This window comes from Galleria mellonella, unplaced genomic scaffold, assembly GCF_026898425.1.
Source record: "Galleria mellonella isolate WM207_F2 unplaced genomic scaffold, CSIRO_AGI_GalMel_v1 utg33, whole genome shotgun sequence".
Taxonomy (NCBI): Eukaryota; Metazoa; Arthropoda; class Insecta; order Lepidoptera; family Pyralidae; genus Galleria; species Galleria mellonella.
Window position 1 is genome coordinate 11,945,149 of NW_026442079.1, and position 20,359 is coordinate 11,965,507.

At 33.4% G+C, this 20,359-nt stretch overlaps 1 protein-coding gene across 1 annotated transcript; it reads right to left on the reverse strand.

Annotated features, from left to right (window-relative positions):
• Nucleotides 1–1,328: 1,328 nt before the first annotated feature.
• On the reverse strand, nucleotides 1,329–19,226 carry LOC113513121 (LIM homeobox transcription factor 1-beta). The gene is made up of 4 exons (XM_026897097.3): nucleotides 19,090–19,226; nucleotides 5,068–5,269; nucleotides 4,305–4,921; nucleotides 1,329–3,845 (listed from the first exon to the last, which is right to left on the reverse strand). Exons 1-4 carry the CDS (start codon nucleotides 19,178–19,180, stop codon nucleotides 3,598–3,600), a joined length of 1,158 nt encoding a protein of 385 aa, XP_026752898.2. The 5' UTR covers nucleotides 19,181–19,226; the 3' UTR covers nucleotides 1,329–3,597.
• Nucleotides 19,227–20,359: the final 1,133 nt, after the last annotated feature.

A 20,359-nucleotide genomic window follows, 5' to 3' on the forward strand; every position in this document is an offset into this window, starting at 1 on the left:
TAAGAAGTTTTATCAAGTATTTCTTGAGTGTACTAAAAATTAGGTAACCGCGGTCTTAGTCTCCAAGATACAAGTCTGACCTAGTTTGAGGTCTGAGGTAATGCAGAATTTTAATAATGTAACTTGACAAAGTTCTGATATATGTTAAGTGTACTTAGATCTTTTTAGGCTATGTTCAATAGCGGATATAAACAGTTTCTTTGTTTCTTATACGACTGTGATATACATCTTTTATACAGAAATATTTATTATACAGCAAATGTTTACAGTCGATGTTTGTAAAACAAAATAAGTAATATATTAATAATAAATAATAAGCATCAAAATAAGTTTTATTTACAAATTTAGTTTAGTGATATTCGGTGAATATGAATAGGTATTTGTAGTCGTCGCATTACTAATGAAATATTTGTATAATTTGTATAAACGTGTTGATTTCACATTTAATTATCTACTAAGAATTAATAAATTTGTAAAAATGTTATGTATTGTTTTCTTTTTGTCACTCCTTTAATAACTAAGATGGATAAAGTGTCTCGTAGGTATGTAGTCTATCGTGTCGCCTTAAGTTATTTTCTAAAGTCTAAATGTTATTACTTGCGACTCTAAATCATTATCATAGGCGTACTTAAGAGATTGAAAGGGAGCGAGTAAGCTTACCTGTTCCACCCCAGAATTATGTAGTTTTGAGTGGGTTAGAATGGAAGGATAGCCCTGCCTGCGTTATTGGTATACACTGGCCGGGTACCAGTAAGTGCTGATAGGTGAAGATGAAAGCAGGTCAGTTAGCCTATCCTGCGAATTCCACAAGAATTATTCGTGATGGTTTCCAAAGGAACTGTTATGATGGTTGACTTGACAGGTTATATTGCTAGTATAAAAACTGTTAAATTCAATTACTCACAACCTGTTTCCCCTAAGAATTGTCTAGTATCCACCCAAGAATGCGAGCAAATTCTTTAACTACACAGCAGAATATTTAATACGCCTTTTTTAAGGGGGCGTGCTAAATGCATTCATCTGTCTACTAAAATCATTAACTTCATTGCGTTCAGATAAAACAGACAAACAGAATGCCTAGTGTGAATAGTACAGAAATTTACGTTACGACCGCCTTAACACTTACGACCATAAGTTTGTATAGGAATCTGAATTTCCTATATTATCTATTATAGGCATGGCTAAGTTTTCAATACAAGATATTGAGATCAACGTGAACGTAGTAATGTAAACCTTTATGTAACCTACACTAGCTTTTCAGAGAAAATTAGGTAAGTAGGTAGGTACAATAAAAAAACATGGAAACATTTAAACAATAAGATCTCGTTATTCTTTTAATTTACATATACATCAATTTTATAATATTACGTGTCTAAGTATACAATGTACTACCTTATACACGTCTAAACGAAACACAGTGTAAGGAACAACCAGTGGTCCAACATCATAGTATGTCTCGAACCAACAAATGACAGTAGGGGGCATATAACTCCCCATTGGACAACTGGTAGAAAAAAGTTCTTTAGACTGTGATATCAGTATAGTTAGGGGAAAGAAAGTACTCACAAGCCATCTGACTAGAAATTTTCGTGTTCTATTATCTATTTATTATAAAATTCACAACGCAAAAGGTTATTGCTTATAGATTTACCTATATTTGCAAATAAAACATAAATATTATAAAAAAAATAACAATAAGTTATACCAGTTTGATTGAATAATATGCAACTGAAAATGTATAACTAAGATTTTGTGAAATAGATTTAATTCTGTGCCTATGTGCTCTAGTTACCATTACCTATTTAGAAACAATGTTCCTCGGGTAGCATGGCGATGTTTGGAATGTAAAAAAAGCGTTCTTTTTAATCATTTACAGATCGTGACTCTAAAATGATTAAATAATGACCTTGACTTAAAATTGTAAAAGTTACATAGGTATCTGGGTCATATCTGAACTATAAATAGGTACAGTTGTTACAATTTCCCATTAATCTTAGAAATATTCTAAGGTTAGGTAACTATCACACTTAGATGGGTATTTTTACAAAATTTCATAAGTAGCAAGTGTTTATTTATAATCATATAGGACAAAAACATCAATTTTTCTTAATAAAAAAAAGAAGAAAAACTAAATCAATCATTAATTAATTTGAATCATTGCTCCAGACGATAGGTTATTAGGCCTACGAAGGAAACGGTGGCGTGAGCGGACTCGAAATAGCTGTATACTTAATTTTAGCTTGCTTCATTCTCGCAGAAAATTAATGTAAAATAAAATTATAAAGCCTACTTTACGACGACAGTGGTATGGCGACATAACAAATTGCCCCATCTTTTGATAGTTTTAATTTTAATTAGCACAATACGTACAAATATTTGAATTTATAAATATATCTGGGTGTAATTTACATGTTAGGTACAAAACACTCTATACTTTTTTGGTACTAGATGGCGCTGCTCAATATGTTTAGAATTGTATGTTTATTTTATAAATTTATCAAATCCGCTAACGCTCATCACTTGCTTCGCAGTCTTAGGTTATGATTTTTGGCACTAAAATAAAATTATAACTCTCTGTACAATATTTACATACTTATTAACTACAATAATTCATTCTCGCCGAATTGGATAATATTACTTAGTTAACTAATATTTTTGTATCTATATTTTGTATGTGTATGCATGTACATATTTTTTTTATTGAATATATAACTTAGTAATTCACAGTGACAGATCGTTACCGAAACTCTAAGAAACAAAATTTCTGCGCCGTCTCAGTAAAATAAATCAATATCACCAATGTGTATAGTATCTAAGTACTTGTACCTACATTAGTTTACAATACCTGTTTAATATTCGATAAATTTTCTAGGTCCTCTGTAGGATTACAGAAGTTCAAATGACAGTTTTCGCTCTGTTATGTCATTGCTAGCAAATTTTACACATATCTATATATTTTTCTATTTTTTTTTGCGTACCCACTAAAATGTGGAAGTGAAAGTTAAGAATGTACATGAAGTAATCGCATTGAATTTATATTTACAATCAGGCATGCTAAATCACAAATTAAACTGTAATTTACATTGGCGCCAATTTAAAAGTTACAAAATACTAAAGTGAACAAAAAACCTATTAGAGAAATTAGAAAGATTATGCTGTATAAAAAACCAGTGGCTCGAAACGTGACAGAGTTAAAGAATTTAATCAAAATTAATTTGATTTTGTAAAAATATCGCTTAAATTAAATAAAAGGTTATTGGCAAATTGAGAATCCTCTCATTTTTTGAACGATACTTATAAATCCAAAATTTATTTTATTTAATTAAATGGCACATCATAATTAGCATATTCCTACTTAATAATAAAGTCTGATCTATCACTGATCACGCTAAAGAGTCCGTTTACTGACGTCCAGTTGGGTCAGTAATTTACGTCATAATATTTAAAATGCAAACTCGAGGACAATAGTGAATTAGCATTTGTGTAAGTGGGTGTATGACTAGTTACGGTTGCTGTAGACTTCATGCATAGGTCTATAGCCGTTTGGCGCAGCCGCTGACCAACCTTAGACTTCCTGCCAGCGCCGCGTCCAGAGAATCAATGGTCGGTACTAAAGTACGAGTTCTGCATGAGATAAAGTTTGTCTATTGGGTTCACAACGGCCCCTGTGCCTAAGTTTAGAGGCTCGTGAGCAGGATGAGTGGTGTGCGGATGAGAATGATGCTGCACTTCAAGGTTCTGAAGACTCATCGTGTCTGATGCACCCTCGTCGAGTTGGTCGAAGTTGCTCCCGTCAAGAGATATGTCTGAGCTACAGAAGCTGTCGCCAGAATGCGCTGGATAGTCTGAAAATATATTTATGAGAGTTAACAATCGGGAGTTCAGTGCCAGTTTTTTTACTCCCTCACACTATTATTACTACTACTCACAGATGGGTCATAATTTCAAAGTAAACGTAGACATAAAAAAATATTTGTTTCGGGGTAGTTAAAGGCATTTGTCGACTATTGTCGTTATGGTGAACGTAAGATTCGACTTACTTCCCTGATCTTAACAGAATTTATCAAAGTAACGGATGCATCTACTGCCGTCATTCGAATCATTTCGATTTATTATCGGTTGATCGTTCTCAGAAAGTTAGTAGGATTAAATCAACACAAAGTTTTTGGTGTCGGCCAAATTCAAACCTATGACTTTTATGATCTATATATTAGGATTGTATACCACTAGTCCACGACACTACCAATATTTGACATAACTCTACTTAAAATATTTGACTTGCGATTCTATATGAATGAACTTACCATCTGGAGAGTATGGTAGATTAGGATTAAGGGGCTGACTCGACGCAGAATACGATCCATCGAGTCCCAAGTAATTGCCGTGTTCGCTTGACGGCGACTCTTGTTTTATACTTTTCTCGTCTTTATCTTTTTCCTTCTCATTGTTCTTGTCTCCTTCTTGCTTGGCTTTCCTTTGGATCTTTTTCATCTTAGCTCTCTGATTTTGAAACCAGACTTGCACAACTCTTACGCTCAAGCCAGTGTCTTTGGCTAGTGCCTCTCGTACTTTACGGCAAGGCTTCGGACTCACTTCAAATGAAGCTTTGAATTGTCTTCTTTGTGCGGATGTTAGTATAGTCCGTGGTCGTTTCGGACCCCTTCGGCCGTCCCGCGGTCTTTCGGAATCATCGATTATCATGTCATCTTCCGCGTGCTGCATCAAATACATTTCTTTCTCGAAGTCCTGCCGGCAGAAGATCTGACCAGCCCTGATGACGTACTGCTCGCCTTTTTGTAACGGTTGACAGCACATCACACAAACGAAGCATTGTATGTGGAACACATACTGCTGGGCTCTCATGACCATCTCTTGTGGCAGAAGACGGTCGCCGCATCTTGTACACTTCACTCCGAATAATCTATGGGACAAAGAATAAAGCATAACACGTGGAGTTAATGGTATCGCACAGCATTTCGCTTGGCAGTTATTGCTTTGCAATAAAATTCGTATGAGCATCTAAGATTTTAAATAATATATGATTGCAGAATGTCGTTAGATTATTACCTATCATAATCGGGTTTGCAGTAAAGTTTCGCGTTTCTGGTGTAGCATGTGTGAGCGAGGGGACAGCCACAGACACAGCAGCTGAGGCAATGCTCGTGCCATGACAACTCTCCAACCCTCATGAGGTAGCGGTCCTGGATCTTCTGCCCACAGCCTTCGCATATCTCAACGATCTTCTCACGCTTGATGCTGGCGCTCAGTTCTGTGGAGAAGAAGTCTTGGATTAGTAGCATGTGGAAGGTCCAGGTATATGAACAAACTATCGCTTTGCAATATTATTAAAAATTATATAAGTAATAATATAATAATATTTATATTTATATACAGCGGAAGGTATATAAGTAAATGTAATAGAAGGTTACTTATTTTAAGTATTTTCAAGTAAGCTAATTTTTGAGAAAGGTATTAAAAATTTATACATCATCATCATCATATCAGCTTCTAACTAACCACTGCTGAATATAAGCCTCCCCCTTTAGGGGGTTTGCCAGTAGTTTCCACGCTTAGCAGGTGGATTGGCAATCGCAGTTAGGCTTTAGAGATGTTTTAAGAGGGACGCTACTGCCCATCCCTAGCCCTCCCTTAGTCGCCTTTTACGACACCCACGGGAAAGGAAGGGGTGGCCTATTCTTTGCCGGGAATACACGGCCAAAATAATATGCTCATTTAAATTATATACGTAAGTTAATACTGAAAAAATATACAAAAGTTAGTTTAAACATGTAATCCGTTTTAACAGAACATTAATGAAAATGTAAATAGACTAGTAATCAATTTAATGCTTACATGATAATTTCGACACAATTTTGTCATATTTTCATTAAATTCTATTGAAACAGAATATAGTTCGACATTTAATACACATACAAGCGACCTCAATTTTAATATTCGTAAAATTATTAGTGACAAATTATTAGACAACCCTATCCCAGTCAGGCATGTGTTCGCGTCACAGTCGCTCCTGACTAAGGATTACGAATTGATCCCGATACTAGTCGAGTTTTTTTCGATCCAATTACACGTATGTTAAACCGGTAGTTGTTATATTAAAATCTGTCCTTCATTCTTAATAATACTATAATTGTAAAAATTTTTCACCTTATGGAGACTTAATGATTTAACTAATCACTGTAAAATTGGGTACGTGTATATACAATTTTAAAGTGATGTGAATTTAAATGTGTTTAGATGGAGACCAGAGGGAGACTTTGTACAAAGTCGATTGCTTGGGTACCTCTGTCCCATTCGTGTTTCAATCGTGAAGCAATTGTGTTTGCATGGCTGTGTTTCGGTTTGAAGGGTGGGATATGGCGTGAATTTACTGGGTATAGAAGAATAACACCTGAGTCCTCAGGAATGGCAACGCATGGGTGGTATCATGGGTGAAGCAGTATACTCTGTTATGTCCATGGTACTGCTCATGTCTATAGGCGACGGTTACCACTTTCCATCAGGTGGGCCATCAGCTTGTTTGCCATTCTAAGTCGCATAAAAAAAAAGATGGATAAAGATATAGGCTAATTTTTATCCTGGTCTAGAAACATGTCGGTTTAGCGGACGACGACCATATAAACACAGGTAAAAAATCTTTAAGAAAAAAATATATAAGAAATTTTAATAAAAACAATAGAAGCTAAAACGATAATTTTTAGTATGTTTGTTTAGGTAACTTAAAAAATTGCGCTTTTTTTATTCAACTGTAGCAAATAAGCTGACGATCCACCTGATGGAAAATAATATATAATATGGACATAAAAGAGTTATACTGTTTCGCCCATGATATCCCCCATGCGTTGCCATGCCTGAGGATTAAGTATTATGATTCTGGACCCTGTAAATTCATTGCCATATCCCACCCTTCAAACCGATATACAGCTATGCAAACACAACTGCTTCACAGTAGAAAAATGAATAGGACATAGGTACCTAAGCAAACGACTTGTACAAAGTCTGCCTCTGGTAATTTTATTTATCTTGATATATCAGTTAGTCGTGGTTACATACTTTCACAATCCACATGTACGGAGTTGCGGGCAAGAGCTAGTCTTTATTATAAAATATAGACATCACCTTGCTATCGCACTGGTCAATTTATAATTTTCTGGGACCGCATGTAAATTATTTACAGAATTCATAAGAACTACGAATAATATCTATGTATTTACATAAGTAGGTCGTGTGGTCCCGGCATAGAATGAGCTACCCCTTCCTTTACCGTGGGTGTCGGAAGAGGCGACTAACAGAACTCAATTATCGAGGAAAGGACAGTAACGTCCCTCTTAAAACATCACCAAAGCCTATCTGCGGTTGCCAACCTGCCTGTTAGGGGGAAAGTGATTGTTAGTAATGGAGATTGAGAATCCCATTGCTAGCAATATATCCAACCAGGTCGACCTCCTCGTGATTCTCCCTGGAAACTATCATGGTTAATTCCTGATGTATTCATCATGATGGGCTAACTGGCCTGTTTTCATTCTCATTTGTCACCCTTCACTGGTGCTCCGCCAGCGTATTCTGTTAGCGCAGGCGGGGTTACCATTCCATTTTCACCCATCAAAAAAAACCTGCCTGCTAAGCATGGCAATTGCCAATTGCTACTCCTACTTCCTTCTTTCTGTTTTATAGTCGGTTGAAAAGAAGTTCACAATTCGGCTATATTTTTTGGTTGTTACCTTATATCTTCGTCAATTTTAAAATATTTTTTAATGGATGACAATGGTATGGTAACCCCGCCTACGCTAACGGTATTCGCTGACGGGGCACCAGTGAAGGATGATAGATGAGAATGAAAACAGGCCAGTTAGCCCATCATGATGAATTCATCAGGAATTAACCATGACAGTTTCCAGGGAGAACCGCGAGGAGGTCGACCTGGTTGGTTATATTGCTGGCAATGGGATTCTCAGTCTCCATTACTAACAATCCCTTTCCCCGCTATCTTCGTCAATTGTAATCTAATTTGGAAAGTATTTTTTTTTTTATCGGAAATGATGCGTTGACCAAAGCATAGGCCAGCCTTATTTTTTGCTTGGATACCTCTGTCCCATTCGTGTTTCAACCGTGAAGTAGTTGTGTTTGCATGATTGTGTTTCCGTTTAAAGGGTAAATTTACGCCATATCCCATATGACGTGAATTTACGAAGTTCCGAGAAATACGATTACCACTTTTTATCAGGTGGACTGTCAGCTTGTTTGCCATTCTTTGTTGTATAAAGAAAAGTATTCTGGTCGTCAGAGGTTTCCACCAGTCGGCGTGATATCTCTTTGAAAAGACTCATAGCCTCGGGGCCCCATGAGCCCAGAGTCTCATCTCCAATCGCCGAAAAAATAATATACATTTCCAAGGAACGAATATTTATGGCGCTTGATAGTCTCATGGTGTATTGTGGCAGCACCGGCCATTAGTTTAGATTTGAATTAAAATAACTGGTTTTACCATAATATAAGTCAATTTTTCTTTGAAAAAAAAATAACTATTCAAATGAATAACGTTGACAAAGATGAAGCCAATTGCTAAAACTATAGATAGAAATATTTACAGATACAATACCTAAAGACGGAATGGCGTTAAGCAGAAAATATCGTACGGAACGACGTCTCAACACGCTCTTAGACTGTACGGGGGTGGGGGGACAGCCCATTGGGAGTGGAGGGGCGTGCCCGGGTCACCCGGGTCACGGTGATCAAGCCGGGGAACAAAATGGAGTAACAGCCTGACGCTTAATCGATGTGGGGAGTCACGTAATGCGATGCGAGAATTTCGGTATCATATGACGCAAAAGCGAAAGTTGTGTCTGGTGCTTTTGGTAAAAGATAAGTGGCGTACGCGTTATTGGTAACGTGCGTTAGAAAATACATTTAACAAACTCAAATGTCGCGGCTTTGTCGTGTACGAATTAGGACAAAACCTGCAACAACATATAGGTATATTTTCCAAAAAAGCGTTATTTCTGAAATTCGTGACGAGACGTTGCGTAGATTCCTCTGGCTAGATCCACAGTGTAATGTTCGTCTCGATTCGATGTTTGTTCGAATCTGACCCGGTAAATTATTACCTGATGGCAGTTTCAATCGTCACAAAATTAAAATGAGAAAATAAAGTTAACCTCCTTTCGGGTTCTCAAAGTTGACTGGAAGAAATCCTTTCAAGGAATAGTTTGCTTGTTATTTTGTTTATAATCTAATATCTGTATTAAATGATTCTCATTACAACAATATAATGAGAATAATTTGTACAACACAATGTATAAACAAACAATAATACAAGCACACAAAATTCTGATGAATTATTTCATTAGTTTCATCTTGAGTATTTATCTACGTGTTTTATCAAGTATTTTACCATGGATTAACAAATAGAACCTATACTTATTCCATTTTCAAGGGCAAAGCCTTCAAAGGTCAATGTATTTTAAAAATCTTTTCTTATTAAAAATAGATATTTTAAAGAAATCTTTGTAATGTAATAAATTTGTAAAACGATGTCTGTACATGGGAAATATTTAGGAAAAACAAATATAAGGGATCTTAATAAAACCAATAGAAAGTGAAACAATCAATTTAAGACTTTGTTTGTCTGCATGTCTGTAAGTTTGTTTCAGTAACACGTAAAAACTACTGAATTAAATTGGATGTGGTTTCCGCAGTTGTATTCCTCAATGTCGAAAGTAAAATCTAGTATATATTTTATTTTAATACGCCATGTAAATGTAGTTAAATATGTAAACGAGTTAGGTACTGGATAAAAAACAAGGTAAAATTCAACTCGTAAGCTGTACGTAAAACAAAAATTCTGTTCATGCTATTTTATAATAATATAGTTATATTAAGGCAGAATTTTATGAATCAAAAATCGAAATTGACAAAAAATGCTGAGCTTTCTATCGTGTGGTCCCGGCATAGAATAGGCCACCCCTTCCTTTACCATGGATATCGTAAGGGGTGACTAAGGGAACTTAATAATTGAGAAATGTCACCAGCGTCCCTCTTAAAACGTCTCCAAATCCTAACAGCAGTTGTCGAACCACTTGCTAAGCGTCTTGGCAACTATTTTCAAGTAACTATTAATTGATAAAACTCCCGAATGGGCGAGTCTTATATTCAGCAGTGGACATTTAAGGGGTGATATAAATGTATCTATCTATTTATATGTATTTACTTATATATATTTTTATTTATTTATTTATACCTATTGGTCTTTTCAATTGTAAAGACATTTTATTTATTTATTTTTAACTATAAAGTTTAAGTCGATCGGTACACATGTGTGACTGTAACTACTAATGAACTGTCAGTTTTCTCATATTGGATTTGCTGGAAGAAATCTCTATTGGAGATAAGCTCGCCGTTGTGCACTATTATGTTTGTTTTTACATTTTAATAACCTTTTGTGTACAATAAAGAATAAAGAAAGAAAGAATGTATGAATGATGCTAATGTTCGTTTCATTTTGTATATATAAAGCTCGACTTATCAATTGTCAGTTAATGACGTTTAGATATCGCACAACTAGGCATCCATATCTATTTAGGTATTATTGATTCCCAATAAAATTGACATTAGATAAGCATATAACAGGCGCTTCTGTTGACATACTGTCATGTTAGCATATTTGTTTGATACCTAGTTATCTAGCAATATTCATTGCATAAAATAGATTGCAAATTATTTTAACACAAGCAAACTTAATTGGCAGTGGCGAAATGGCTGTCTATGGGGCAGGTCTATGTCCAACAGTGGACAGATAATGGCTGAAGTGATGATGACGATGAAAATTAATTTACGAATATTTGCCACGCTTGGCAAGCGAGTTGGCTATTGCAGTTACGCTTTTGGTAATGTTCTAAAAGGGACGTTGCTGCCTATACCTCGACTATAATTAATTGCATCTTACGACAGCCACGGGAAAGGAAAGGGTGGTCTGTTCTACGCTGGGACCACACGGCAAATGCATTGCAGGGAGTCAGTGGATGCAGGTGGCTGAAGACCGATCCTTATGACAGTCCTGGGAGGCTGGCAACCTGGGAGGCTTATGTTGAGCAGTGGACAGATAACTTCTGATATGAATATAGAAATTTAATTTTAACTATTTTCAAATACATATTAATAAGTAATTTCAGCTGAGTACAATGACCAAAAACAGGTTAAAATTTTGTATGATTACAAAGATTCAAATAGCCGATGCTATTCATTTTAATTTGGAAACAAAAATTTGGAACGACCTGCCTCCACCTTACGCAAACCATTAACGCCATTACATTTTAAAAATTTTATGAAGAAAAGGATTTTACTTATGCGGAAGCAACCCTCGGATCATGGAGCTGGCTCTCATCATGGAATGTAGTGCACTCGCAATTTGTATATCACTTTTTAAGTATTTTTCTTGTCATTAATTTGTTGGTACACTGGATTCTTGCTCTTTTTTTTTCTTTTATTCATTGTTTTTATACTTGTTTATTTTAGTTTTTGTTTTTTTTTTCTTTTACTTTTTATGTAATATCTACATCAATATATATAAATATTTGATAATGAAACGGTGCCCCGTGTTGGTGCAAACTGAAAATCAGCGCTGAACGAACATCAGTCCAGCAAAAGCTGCGTTTGTACCTATTGCCAGGCGCATACGATTAATGGACAATATATTATATTGATGAATTAATATATGTACATTATAATTTGTGGAGAATGGCAATAAATTTATTATTATTATTATTAATATTAGCCTTTACCCGTGGCTTCGTCCGTTCAAAATATATTTACTGACCGGAATAAAACGTAGACTATATCCTTCTCCGTCTCATATAGTAGTAAAAGCTAGTAAGAAATATTTAAGAGAAAATATATATGAGGGGTCTTAATAAGACTAATAGGAATTAAAAAGATAATTTACAGAATATAAGTCTGTATATTTTTTTTATAACACAGTGGGCAAACTAGCATACGGCTCACCTGATGCTAAGTGACTACCGCCGCTTATGAGCACCCGCAACACCAAAGGTATCACAGATGTGCTACCGCTCTTTTAAAAAGGAATATGCTTTTTTCTTGAAGGTAGTATCGTATATGTTTGTTTGGGCAATTTAAATGGCCCATAATTTATCTTGATACGCCCTTTAGTAGTGATTTAAAAATTCACGTGTACGGATTTGTAGGCAAAAACTAGTCTATATTATAAAATGAGGATCAACCTGCTATCACACAGACTTTCAGGGATTGTAGGTAAATGATTTACAGAGAAAACATTACTCACACTGTGCATCTGATCTTTACACAGAGTAACTTATAATAAAGTTTTTAAAAGTCGACGTCATTACGTGTACCTGTGTGTGTGTATGAATTATTAATGCAATAAAATTAATTAATTATTTATAACTTGTACAAAAGTCGATTGCTTGGATACCTCTGTCCCATTCGTGTTTCAACCGTGAAGCAGTTGTGTTTGCATGGCTGTGTTTCGGTTTGAAGAGTGGGATATGGCGTGAATTTACTGGGTATAGAAGAATAACACCTGAGTCCTCAGGAATGGCAACGCATGGGGGGTATCATGGGCGAAACAGTATACTCTGTTATGTCCATGGTACTACTCATGTTTATAGGCGACAGGCGACTTTCCATCAGGTGGCCGTCAGCTTGTTTGCCATTCTAAGTTGTATAAAAAAAAAAAAAAAACTCAAAATATAGGTATTATAAAGACCTAGCTAGTTATTAACGAAAAATATTCTAATACAAAGAACTAGTTGCATAGATTTCATATAAAGTTTTTTTTGTTTAAAGTAATCCGGGACTAGACTAGGTCTTATATTTTTACTAGCTATGTTTTCGCGGATTCGTCCGTGTTCTAATCGTGATGTTGCTTAGAAAGACCAAAGGTTAATCTATGTGATATTGAATAACCTATAAACTTCCTTAAGAAGTGAACTATCAAAATTTTCAAAAATAATCTTTCATATCCGACTGACAGCTTTGGAGATTCACACATTTAAAGTAACAAACACTTGCTTTATTATAATTAAACGTTATTTTTGTACGATTAATATGACATTACTAATTACAAAAATTCGCGGCAAATCTATATTTTTTTTTATAATTGAGCAATTATATGAAAAAGTAATTAAATATAGTCTAAATCGACATTGCATCAATGTATGTATACTAGCTACTTATCGATTAAATTTTGCTATAACCAAACATGGTCCATATACTTATTTTTCGTAAGAACATTGTATATTATATATAATTCTATACTATGTACATGGATTGCATGGCATGCATTACTCTATATTATGTTATGCATTAAAATAAATAAATAAATATTTATTCTACTCATTTATTCACATTCATTCTGAATTGCATTCAGTGTTTAATGGTGGAGGTATTACGTCTAACATTTCCCTCGATTTTCACATTCCGCTCTCGTCTCGGACTAAGAAACAAAAAGTAAAAATAAATAACGCCCATTTCTTTCTGACTAGACATTGAATATTTTTTTAAAAGAATTATTTGTATGTACTTTGCTCGCGAGGCATCCCCGTAGCTTTCAACCGTCTTCCTTAAAATGCCCGTTTAGTTAAATTCCGCGTCGGATGTTTTCCTTTAACGTTGGCCTTCTATTTTTCTAGTTTTAATTCGTCAAAGATCGAAATTGAACTTTGTATCGAGATTTAAATCCTTTGAATGTGCTCACTCGTATAGGTTTCCGTGCTAATTAAATACCAATTCGACTATCGGTCAACGAGAGTTCACCATAAAAGATTTTCATCAGTCTGCTTTTTTAAGCGGATCTAATGTATCTTTGCCTACATTAATAACGCGTAATGACTGAATTTTGTATTTTACAAGTTTACAATTTTAATTTATCTATTCTCTATCTATCCTATGCTGTTCTGACAAATTTCAAGTAACGGTTTTCACGCCCTGTCATAGATTAAGAATTGTACCTACCTCAGATGAATTATTACTGATACCTATCGTATGACTGTGCTTTTAATTCAAAATTGTTTTGTGTATTAATATTTTCCTTTAAACGTCATCAAATATATAATATAATATGGATTTTTGTTAGATGCATGTGGTTATAGGTGAATTAAAATTTGTAAAGTCGAGTGCTTTCAAAAGATATTTTTGTCAAAAATCGGCAACACTGGCCTTCAGTAGCGATGCGCGAGTCCGAATGATTTTGGTGTTCCAATAATTAGTAATTTAGACTTTAGTCTACTAAATTAGTAATACTAAATATTAATTCACATATTCGAATGATTTTACTAATTAGTAACTAATTACAACAAAATCCTTTACTTGTATCTATTATTATAAATTATGTTGGTGAAAATAACTACGAAAAAGAAAGTAAGCAAATACATCAATATCATAATATACATAATAATAATAACTTAATTATTTACTTTCCTGTTTACTTTAAAAATAACTATCGCAATTTAGTATAAATACATTTAAAAAACTTTACTTACTTCCTTTCATTACTTTTATCAAAAATTGGTATTTTTTACTAAATTTAAATTGGCAACACTCTTGCTTACAAAAAAATTACATTCCAACGGATCGGGTCGACTCGACTATGTTCGTGTGGAATAATCTAAATGAGTTGCTAAGTCGAATAATTAGTAATCGGATTACTAGTCGCGTATCGCTAGCCTTCAGTAAGGTTGCAGTGACGCGACAAATTTTGCAATAAATAGATTTTACTACATAAGGAATAAAATTAAAATCTTATAAACTTAAATAAAATTAGTTTCACAGAATATTGTAAATAATAATATTACAAATTTAAGAAAAAGCGCGGTATTTATGTTAACAGGTTTTCAATTATAATTATAACGTATAAACACGCAGTTAAGGTCGTAAAATCCTTGAGTATTTGTAGTACTGTAATCGATTATCCAATATGGGACCTGGTGTGAAGATAGAGAGGTAGATTAGGTGGATCCTCTCAAAGACACCAATACTCTATACACACTTCATATACTTCAACTCTTTGAGAACTCACCGATTTTTTCATAAAACTTTCATTACAGAGAACAAAAGATGTCCTCAAACAAGTGTTTGATCATATAATTAACATATATATATATATATATATATATATATATATATATATATATATATATATATATATATATATATATATTTATATCATGCTCATTATTTATGTTTTTATTTAACTTTAATGCACAGTGAAATTTTATGTACATTTGTCGGACTCCAGTCAACCATTGGGCAAACCGAGAAATAAGTAGGCGGTGCATTATTGATTGAAGTGAAAATATAAAGTAATATTTAATATATTCATATATTATAAGCATATACATTAATATAAAAATATACACATAAATAAGTTAAATAAATATATACATGTAATAAATACATAAAATATAAATAATATAACAAATAATTAACTGTATTAAAAGAGTAAATAATCAATGACTTAAACAGAGTCATCAATAAGGTTAAGTTTAAAGGGAAAGTGTGAAAATAGCTAATGAAGTTTCGGCCTTTTTTTAAGAAATAGAAACGCAATTTATGTTTAAAAACTAGTTTGCTTAGAATAGATATTATTTCAACTTATATTATTAAGTTATTTTCTTCGTCAAGTATTTAAAAGAGAAGTCCTTAAGGTGATTATCACGTTAGCTACGCAGCTTACATTTATTCGCTCTCTTATTATAGGGACCAAGAAAAAGCAAACAAATAGTTTTTGCCTTACCTTGACCTCTTTCACGTTCCGAAAATACTATCAATTAATATCTGTAATGCTATTTTTGTTAATTTTCTAAACTTTAATTATAATTTATTAATATAAATTTCAAATCCATAGGAACTCCGAATCGAAATTCAGCTAAAGGCAGAATTTATAAAGCCTTATTTCCACTTAAATTTTTAAAACAGTAGGCTATCAACCACCGTAGGAAATGGCAAATGAATGTATCGTTAGAATATTTAGGTAAGTTTTATTATTCGAATAATTAGGTATTACTAATTTTATAATTCGATTACTAAATTACTAATACACAAATTTTCGTATTCGAATGATTTTACTAATTAGTAGTCCTATCTACTAATGTCGAAAACAAAGTCCTTTCTCTGTATTCATTGTCTTAACAATAGGTGATAATGAATAAAAGACTAAAAAAACTTATTTCCAATAACATTTATATTAATTTTTGTGCTGTAAATTAACAAAAATTGACATCATTCCAGCGATAGCGATAGCGAACGTAGTCTACGTTTGTTTAAAATATAAATATTTACTTATTAATACAATTTACTTTGATACTTTATTAACTGATGAGTTACAAGAAAAATGGGAATTTCAGTAATCGGGTCGATTCGACTACGTTCGTATCGACTCGTACATGAACTACTATTAATTAATGATTTTAGCTATTAGTAAAAGCGTGTGGTAAATGAAATTAGTAATCGAATGATTTTAAAATCTTTTAATTATTCGATACAATTGGTCAATCGAATAATTAGTAGTTGTAGTAATAAATTTGCGCATCACTATTTCTGTTAGGAACGAATAAGACACCGAACGTCATTATTTCCTTCTACCCTATAGACTTGCTAGCAATTTTTTTTTTATAATTAACTTTATTGACTAAAATAAAATAAGGTACAAAAGGCGGACTCAATGCTAGTAGCGTTCTCTACTATGTAGTTAACCTTTGGGATGAAGAGTGAATCACGAAGGCGGTACTTAATTATTGGAATAGGTCAAAAAAATAACAACTAATAATGTATGTCTATACAAAATAAGTATTAAATTAATATAAAGGAATATGCATATATATATACAAATAAATAGATATATAAAATATAAATAATATATAAATAAATAAAATATAAAAGATTATGATTAGCTACTATTGTTAAAATGAGTTCATAACGTGAGCATGGACTCTTCTCATGAATATGAATTTATTTGGAAGTTCTCGGATATCTTCAAGCAGTGCATTCTAGACTCGTGTAGTTTGGATGGTGAAAGAGTCTGCTATAAAGCCAGATTTTACAAGTAACCACTCGTACAAAGTTTTATTTTGCAATAAAGAATAAATAAATAATAACTAAAGAAAACTATCTACTTATGTAACTTAATAAACAGTTATTTAGAGTTTTATTAAATGTAATATTATAAATTCCAAGTATCTTATTAGCTTTTCACAGTTTCGTGCCTTTGTTGTATGCATTACAATACATTTCAGCAACTAGTGCTAAGTAACAGTACTTAATTATCAGATAATAAATTAATACTCGTAAATGATGAGTTTAATTTTTAAATGAATTAATCATATATTGTACGTTTATTTTTAATTTAATGCGGATTAGCAGTTTCATTGCTAGCAGGTCGACCTCCCCGTGGTTCTCCCTGGAAACTATCGTGCTGAATTCCAAGTGTATTTATTACGATGGGCTAATTGGTCTGCCTTTTCATTTCCACCTATCATCCCTTACTGGTGCCCCGCCAGTGTATACCGTTAGCGCAGGCAGGGTTACCATTCCATTACCATCCATTAAAAAATTACTGTATTATGTTTCTTCTTACAAATTATATTATATATTATTATTATATCAACTGTTGACTGTACACTTTTGAAAATAGGCCTTTCCTATAGGGGGGGGGGGGAGGGGGTCACGCTTGGCAGACAGGTTGGCAATCACTGTTAGGCTTTTGATGATGTTGTAAGAACACCGCTGCTCATCCCTCAACCTTTAAGTTCCCTTAGTCGCCTCTTACGACATCTACGGGAAAGGAAGGGCTTGCCCATTCTATACTGGGGCCACACGGCAAGTTATATATACATACAGTATTTACACAGACAAAAATTATTATTAATAATGTAATCGCAGTGCGGTTTCGGCATAGAATAGGCCATCCCTTTCTGTTCCCAGGGTGTAAGAGGCGACAACGGAATTTAATGATCAAGAAATGGTCAGTAGCGTCCCACTTTAAACGTCACGGAATCGTAACTGCAGTTGCCAACTTGAGTGCCAAGCGGGGTGCCTTATGGGGGAATGCCCCTTACGACTGATGTAATAATAATAATAAATATAAATGCCAAATTGAATTTGTGTGTATCCCCTTAGTGCCTTACTTTAATTTAATTTTTACGTACTATATAGTACGTACCATATATCAAAATTCATAATATGTAAGACGGCAAAGAAAATATGTTACTAATTTTTGTCTCGATCAGTGAATATATCCTTGTCATAGGGACGAAGTCACGGGTAAAAACTAGAATACAATGCTTATAAATCTTGGGTTTTTACCCAAGATTTATAAGCACAATTTACGGAATTATGTAGTATCTGTTCTTACCTATATGATTAAGGTATAAAAATAGCGTAATTCACAAATTATAAAATATATGAAATTTCAAAATCTATTCGGAAATTAAATTGATCTTAAAAAACTCTTTGTAAAAATACTATCTATTTGAATACTGCAGGTATTAGTTACTTAATTTATGCAGTTTTTCTCCATATCTTTTGAGTTCACAGAGTAAAAACTATATTTATTTTGGTTAATAAATTGTTAAATTATCATAGACAGAATGTATTTTAACCATCTAATATATATGAAAACGAACAATTACTATTACGTGCATGATACAACAAATACAGTAACAAAAAACATTTAAATGTAAAGTTTTATGAACATAATTTGTTAAATTATGCAATATTCAGAGTATGAACATGGCACAACTCAGAAATTTTAAGATACACCTATGCATAATTAGGGGCATATCACACTATCACATATATTTTATTTAGTGCAGTAAATATAGGATTAGAACTAAAATGGATCTCTCTATGAAAATATATAAATATATCTATTGCTTCATAAAATATTGAATCGGTCTAGCTATGATCCTATATATTTGATAGTCTGATATACCACAATGTTAGAAATCTAACATAGCATAGCATTAAAAACGCCGGTAGAGACAGCTAATGGAAATGCACACAAAAAATCGCATGTTGTAGTGAATAATTTAAGCTGACCTGTTCTGCCCGCGCAGGCCAGAGGCGGCTGCATCCCTTCCTGCATCAATCCAGAGTTTATGTTCGTGTAAAATTCCAACATTTTTTTCATAAAACGAACCGACACAGACACTAGGCCGCGACGATGTCGCCCTACACCTCACCATACAATGGCGACAGACCGAGCCGGCAACCTTTGCCTCCACACCTCGCTTGTCCCCCTTTGTGCCATCCACCAATCACGAACCCCCCTCGTTTCGACCAGCCCCGCCCCTTCACCAACCTACCTATTATACAGATCAAAGCTATGATATTTTGCCGCTCCGGCGAAACGGCACCAACAAATTGTATTTTTTCGTTTGGAAAAAGTCTTTCCGTAGACTCTGTAGAGACAAGACCCGCGTCATTATGCTATATAAAACATCACTATTGGACGGAATGGAAAATATTACCATGTCTCCGTTATCGATTATATTTGACTATAGCTTAACTTTAAATTTATATTATGCGAATATATAATCTTACCCTTAAATTTCTAAGTACTATATCCGGATGGACCATCGAAAAGTAAATATTTTTCATGATTAGTTAATTACATATTGACTTTTTAAATTTTTACCTCACTTTATATCCTACTATTTTTACTCATTTTGTAGTTCTAAGTTTTTGTAATTGTAAATTCCAATTCCTCTAATTGTCAGAGTTGTTTATTGTTCTACATTTTTTTATTTTTTACATTGAGAAGTACTTACTCATTTTGACAGTCTACTTTTGTAATTGTAAATTCTAATTTCAGTATCAAAACGTATTGTTAGAGTTGCTTTCTGATCTACATTTTTAAATTATCGCGTTTGGAAGTATTCATTACATGATTCTATATTTTTGTAATTGTACATTCCAATTCCTCTGTCTACCAGCATTATCAAAGTTATAACTACGCTTATATGTTGTACTTAATTAATTACTTAGGTATTAAGTAATGTTATATTCTTAATTAGTCTTACCACTTAATCTTGTCATTATAGAGTCCGTGAACTTCCTGCTCAAATGTTTTAATTTTTAAATTTAGAAGCACTTACTCATTTTATGAATCTACATTTGTAACTGTAAATATCAATTTACATTTTGAAATTACAAAACTAACTACTAAATTCTAAACATTATAATATTGTCGGTATGCCGACCAATTGTGGTGTTTGGTAGCTTTTAGAAAAATTTTATCATTAAGTAGTAAATAAGTAGATTATGAAAGTAGATTAAGATTTATTTACTGTTAACAGATATGAAATAG